At 42.2% G+C, this 6,834-nt stretch overlaps 1 protein-coding gene and 1 long non-coding RNA gene across 2 annotated transcripts in view; one reads left to right on the top strand and one right to left on the bottom strand.

The window, feature by feature from the left end:
• The window catches only part of sez6l (seizure related 6 homolog (mouse)-like), a 47,761-nt gene extending 41,442 nt beyond the window's left edge, over window positions 1-6,319 (top strand). The window contains exons 11-17 of the mRNA XM_076106192.1: window positions 775-969; window positions 2,483-2,674; window positions 3,221-3,415; window positions 4,360-4,395; window positions 4,596-4,710; window positions 5,488-5,593; window positions 6,290-6,319. Coding sequence (XP_075962307.1) covers window positions 775-969; window positions 2,483-2,674; window positions 3,221-3,415; window positions 4,360-4,395; window positions 4,596-4,710; window positions 5,488-5,593; window positions 6,290-6,319 — 869 coding nt within the window. The remainder of the gene's footprint in view (window positions 1-774; window positions 970-2,482; window positions 2,675-3,220; window positions 3,416-4,359; window positions 4,396-4,595; window positions 4,711-5,487; window positions 5,594-6,289) is intronic.
• On the bottom strand, window positions 4,002-5,081 carry LOC142965452 (uncharacterized). The gene is made up of 2 exons (XR_012957675.1): window positions 4,529-5,081; window positions 4,002-4,423 (listed from the first exon to the last, which is right to left on the bottom strand). It is a non-coding gene; the product is annotated as an uncharacterized LOC142965452 (long non-coding RNA).
• Window positions 6,320-6,834: the final 515 nt, after the last annotated feature.

Here is a 6,834-nt window from a genome sequence, read left to right on the forward strand (position 1 = left end):
GTCATCGACTAAGCTCATTATATGTCAAACTTGTTCATGACATTAACTTATAGTTAAAATAAAACGTTAATATCCAATTGGAATATAGAGAAAATATGGAATTGATCATTGTATATTGTGTTTTTTGAAATAAGCAAGAGAAACTAGAAAACATTTTAAAAACAATTACAAAAACTCGAGCGTTAAAGTGAACTCTTGACTAGCTTTCATCATCTCATGGTCTTCATTAGAAGCATTTGCTCCGTTGTAATCACGTGACCTCAGTGTGTCATGTGATAACAGATGAAGACTGTGAGATGTGGATCAAAGCCAGTTCCTGGACCTTGAGTTAAGATATTTTTTTTCAAGCATTTAATTACAAAGAAAATCGTTCTGACAGCAACATGTTCTTCTGTGAGGGATAACTGACAGCTCGTCTTCATTCTATTGAGGCTTCAGTGGGAGTCAGAATTAAAACGTACTCCAAACGGCAGCTTGCGGAGGCAAAGTGTCCTCGTCGGAGAGGAGAGATGTGATATTTGAAGACTGTCCAACGCAGACGAAATCCATCATTCTGTCACACGGTTCAAGTGATCGCTCCCATCAATCATCCGAGCTGCGATTGGTTCTTCCGCAGAGAGAGCCGGCGTCCCGTCTAATTCAGATGTCACGTTGTTTGTCTCGTTGTCTTCTTGACCCCCTTCGTAGGAAACGCTTCACTGCAGCTGAACGTGAACCACGAGCAATGCCGCCATTAATCAACCTTTTAATAAAAGACGTCTTCTCTTTTCTCAGAGGTGTCCCGAAACGACTCCTGTCCAGACCTGCCCGAGATCCAGAATGGCTGGAAGACCACGTCCCACATTGCGCTGGTGCGCGGCGCGCGAATCACCTACCAGTGCGACCCGGGATACGACCTGGTGGGACGGGAGACCCTCACCTGTCAGCTGGACCTCTCCTGGAGCTCCCAGCCGCCGTTCTGTGAAAAGAGTCAGTTCTCTCATTCATACATCCGTGTGCATGTACCTGCTGTTGTTTGAAGGAATCCTTGTAGCTGGTGTTCACCTCAGAGTATCTACATCAACGCGATAGTTCAGACTCATTTCAGAGACACGATGAACTTTGTATTGCTCTGAATTAAAGTCCAACAAGCTTTCTTAACCTTCCCTGATTCGTCACCGGAGGAAAACAGCAGCCTTGATTATTGATCGACTTATTATATTATTGAACAGAGCGGCGAGTTTAGCGGTGTCATCAGTGTCATCAGCCCTACATAGCGGACGTTTGAAGCTCTGGTTTACGGCTCTGAGGGCCACAAAACAGAGGACTCTCCTCTTCTTATCAACGCTGATTTTGTTCTGAACTATTTTGAAGTTCACAAAGAAACTGTAAACAATCAAAAGCATGAATGCTCTCCAGTGCGACAAAGAGCTACGAGTGAAAACAGACAACAACGAAACCGAGGAAAGGAGTGAGAGACGTGTGTTGACCTCATCTATTGACCCATAATCTATAAACTTTGATTTGTAAGTGTTTATTGTAAAGTAAGTCTGATGTGTGAACGAGATGGAATAAGCCCTGCAGCCCAATTGAGGTTGAAAATTCCCAAATTTTGGCCGCAGATCGTTTTTGTTTTAAAACCACAGGTTTCAAACTGAAAGATATTAGTGTGGGCGGAGCCTAAAGTTGCATTTAGTTCCACTTTAAAAACACGTTGCCTTCCCTTGATGTCGTCCCTTCAGCACATAAAACCTTTAAGGACAGAAGTGCATTTCAGACACAACGGCAATACAAAGAGCTTTACATGGAGCATAAAAAAAAGAATAGAATAATACAGTATATTTAAAGGACTTCTGAAGTGCAGCGGTGGAAGAATGTAACCTACTTAAATGACTTTGGGAAAGGCAGACAGAAAATTTTTAAAGTATTTATTCAAGAGAAGCTCAAGAGTTACTGTGTGTAGAAACTGAAGGCTGTCTCAGCTGATCTGAGAGCTGTGGATGCCTCCTAGCAGAGCTTTGTAGGTCAATAATGAATTATTTGGCAGCCATCTTCCATTCAGGCATTTTGGAAATTTGAGGGAAAACCACGTCCGGAATTTGTTATGAGGAACTGAAAGCACCCGAATGGATTTACATAAAGTATACTGAGAATATTCAGACTCCTCAGAGGAATTATTTATATTTCCACTTTCAAATTGTTTAAAAACTTTAAGAACATTTCAGTCTTAAGACTCTGCAGGCTTTCGATTTAGGAGGATTGTTTGTGTTTCATATTTTATTATCTGATGACGAGAATATCTGATCTGAAGTTTCACCTTTTTAAATATTTCACTGGATCTCCCTTAATAAATAAACCTGACCTCATTTATAACAATGCTAATAAAATCGACTGGTCAAACAGCTCATGTGATGTTTGAGGCTATTTTACTTTTGTCTAATTATAACGATATTAAGTGCTGATAGTCTGAATGTTTTCTCCACGTACTCTTCCTTTCTCTCAGTCATGTACTGCTCAGATCCGGGCCACGTGGAGCACTCCACCAGGTCTCTGTCCGACCCCAAACTCCTGGTGGGGACGACCATTCAGTACAGCTGCAGTGCCGGCTTCATCCTGCAGGGCGGCGCCACCATCACCTGCTACGGCCGCGAGCCTGGGACCCCCGTGTGGACGTCCCGACTCCCTCACTGTGTTTGTGAGTAGTCCGTACAGTCTTTTTCCTCCCAGGGGGAGAAGAAGCTGGTCCTTATTTTATTACTGGCTGAAAAGTCTCGTTGTTTACCGGTGATTTGTCAGCCGTGTGATTTAAAAAAAGCTTTCATCAGTTGCACATTTAACTGAGGATGAGAGGCTCTTTCCTCCCCGTGGCTGTGCGATCTAACATGAGTGGGTTTGTGTGATTTCTTGCCTGACTCTCTCTCTCTCTCTCTTTCTCTCTTTCCTCCGCTGACACAGATCACAGTGTCTCCACATGCCAGAGACGATGCTTCATCTCCTGCGTTTTCATCTTGGCACTGACTTGTGTGTGTGTGTGTGTGTGTGTTTTCAGGGGTATTAATGTTTGCGTGAAGTGTTTGATATGCAAATGCGATGCTAATGCACCGTACCAATCAGCTCTCAGCCACCTGGAGGAGGAGGAGGGGGGGGGGATTATCCATGAGTCACGTCAACTCAGCCACAGCCTGTCAAATCTGTCAGTCCAGCTCAGTCAGCTTTCTTCTTCTTCTTCTTCTGTGTCTAGCGGAGGATTCGGTTTCCTGCGAGAACCCCGGCCTCCCCGACAACGGCTACCAGATCCTGTCCAAGAGGCTGTACCTGCCGGGCGAGTCACTCACCTTTGTCTGTTACCAAGGTTATGAGCTCATCGGAGAAGTCGCAATTAAATGCATCCTGGGGAACCCGTCCTTTTGGAGCGGCCCACTCCCACTCTGCAGGGGTGAGATTTTTAACCTTTGGATTTATGCATGAACACAATATTCTTCAAAGACTTTTTTTGCCCCATGCTTGTTGGTACAGATTGATCATGGCTCCTATGCATGCTAATGACCGCTCGCTGAACCCCCTTGGCCAAAATCGTAGCTTTGCAACCGCAACCAGTGACAGCATTTAAAGGAGCAGTGTGTAGGACTTTAGTGGTGAGGATGCAGATTGCAGCCAACTGAATATTCCCTTCGTTTACTCCTCTTTTCCGTCGTGTCAGAGAACTACGGTGGCCTTCAGGTAACGTAAAACCAGGCGGCTGCTTTAGGGGCGGGGCTACACGCTGATTGACAGGTATACAGCGTCTCTATGTCACTCCTCCTCAGTCCAGATATGGTCACTGACGCTCATTAGTTTAAAAAAAAAAAACATGGCGACAGCCGTAATCCAAGATGGCGAAGGCAAAATCGTTATAAAGCCTCGAGTTTGGCCAAAGCATCCCCTGCTTTATGGTCTGTGTGACTCTAAATGGACCATAATGTACTAAATGAACATCATGCTGTATTGAAGAAGACTTGAAACTAGAGATTGAGACCATAAACTCATGTTTACAATGTTTACTGAGGTAATAAATCAAGAGAGAAGTAGAGTCACTTTCTCATAGACTTCTATACAACCAGAGGAGTCGCCCCCTGGTGGACACTAGAGAGAATGCAGGTTTAACACATGGAGCATCGGCTTCACTCTGCAGAACCGGAAGTTGTCGCCTGGTGACGACGTCCTCTAACACGTGTAAATTCAGGACCTCGAGTACATCTGGAAACCCGCACCGACGTAGTGACAGTTCAGAGGGGATCAGCCAACAGTCATTTCAAAGCAGCTCTTGTTACCAAAACAAACTGCACATGAAGTGTGATGTCAATTCTCATATGCACTGACTGACAGAATGATGTCTTGCAGCCATCCATGACTGCTTTGGCAACCATGCTTTGGAAGGTGAGTGTTATCCGTGTACGTCAGTGGGCTGAAAAGACCACACACACAAACAAATAAAAAACAAACTGCTTGCATCTGCAAACATCTGCCTGCAGAGTTCATTCACAGTGTGTGTCTGTGTTCATTTGTTCACCTGTAGCACATCTACGTTCGCTGAGCCTTCAGTTAACCTTGTTCTTTATTTAAACGTCGTCTCTCAGTTGCAGAGGCGACGGCGGGCTCCACTCTGGACGGAGGGAACGTAGCGCTGGCCATCTTCATCCTCGTCCTCCTGCTGTCCGTGCTGCTCGGGGGGGCGTACGTCTACGTCACACGGTGAGATGTTTGACCGCTCACGATGGATTACTCACAGGGCATAGTGGGGAAAACTTCAACAAACAGCTGACATGATGAGTAGCGGAGCAACGGAGCATAAAACTCACGGTTCAGAGTCACAGATCGGATCAGAGCAAAAGATAAAAGGGAACAAATATAACGTTTAGATTTCCCATATCATGTTGTTTATGCTGCTGATACTGATTATTGATCATTGATCCATATTATCAGATACAGATCCCTTTGTTTGATTACAGCAGCTGGTCTACAAGGATCCAGATTATTATTTTGTTTTCAAACCGTCCCAAAAATCATTTCAACGCTCTGAAGTCTGTAAAACATCAAAAATACTAAATGTTGTACTTTTACTTTGTTTTAGTAATTTATAGTGTTTTTATCTTCATAAAAACACTATTCAAATGATCAGGAGATAAAGATTGTATTTTTATTGATTAAAAGAAATCTAGTCATTATTAATTTAATGAAGTATAATAATGTTCTTAGAGCTCGTGTTAAGAAGTTAAACATTATAATTCATCTCTAATATCTGTTTTATATTCATGTGAAAACATCTTCAAACTACTGGATTTATTCAAGTTTATCACCAAAACTACATTTTACAGATGACATGTGAACACATCACGATAACGTTATAATGTACCTTCAGCCAGTACTCATGTTCACTTTAATACATCATTCTCATTTACAGTATATATGTATATATACAGGAGAGTATGAGATACTTCTGCCCTCTGACCTGTCCTGTGTGGTTCTCAGGTGCCGGTATCACTCCAACCTACGGCTCCCTCTGATCTACCCTCATCCGTACCGACAGATCACGGTGGAGACGGAGTTTGACAACCCGCTCTATGAGACCGGAGGGGTGAGCGTCCGCCGCATTAGCAACGTTCATCTCACTGTGCTTTAACCCTTCCTCACTGCCTTCATGTGTGGACGTAGTGCACATGTTCTACAGAAGAATAAACAGATGTGTTAAAGATCCATGAGGGATTATACAATGCTGTTAAACAGGACTGTGTCCAGTCAGACGTCTGAGAGGACGACTCCCGTATGTTTTAATGATGCTTTTATTTTGAAGAAAGTCTCTTTATTAACAGATGTGTTTAGGTTAGTAGATGGGGTCAAGGGTCAACGTACAAAAGCATCATAATCAATAAAAAAATCTAATTTTGATGCTCACATGTCACATGTTGGATAAACAAAATAACACACAAGGAGGTGTTACAAGCATACTTTAATTATTAATATATATATAATATTATATATTATATTTATATATTAGAGTTCTATATATTTTTATAAATATTTTTAATAAACATTACATTAAAACATATTGATGTAATGTTTATAAAAATATGTATAAATATATATATAATAACATAATATAATATATATACTGTATATATTATATTTGTATTATATATTGTATATTATAATTATATATATTTTTATAAATATTTTTAATAAACATTACATAATATGTATTGCTAACGATGTGTTTAATTGAGAGTGAGGTGGACCAATCGGTTTGTTTGTTGTTTTTTTTCATTGTCGACAGGACACTCGAGAATATGAAGTATCGATATGAGAGAGGACGTCCCCCCCCCGTCCTAACTCTTCATCCCTCCTCCCTCCTTCTCCGCCCCCTTTGGAGGAGACGATGTAAATACAAATAGATGATGTCCGGTCACTTCTGCCGCGAGATGCAAACCCATCGATCCTGTCCTCCTCCTCCTCCTCCTCCTCCTCCTCATTTTTTTGGATGTGGCATGCTTGATGGGAAACGGGAGAGGAAATGAGGGAGGGAGATGATGAGGAGATGGAGGACGGAGGGGAAAAAAGACCCAAAGATCATCGAAGAACATCGAAACACGGTGAGGAAAGAGATGCTGGGTGTGAAAAAGAGGAGTTAAGGAGGGGAGAAAAGGGAAGGAGAAGGGGACAGGACACAGTACGAGGACTGAAGCACTTTTTAGGATTTAGTGAATAATCCTGGAACAGAACGAGAGAAAGAGTTAAAGTTATAATCCTTAACATTTTCATGAAATCAATCATCATGCTGTATTGAAGAAGACTTGAAACTAGAGATTGAGACCATAAACT

This window comes from Anarhichas minor, unplaced genomic scaffold (genome assembly GCF_050575085.1).
Source record: "Anarhichas minor isolate MPS153535 unplaced genomic scaffold, ASM5057508v1 ptg000002l, whole genome shotgun sequence".
NCBI lineage: Eukaryota > Metazoa > Chordata > Actinopteri > Perciformes > Anarhichadidae > Anarhichas > Anarhichas minor.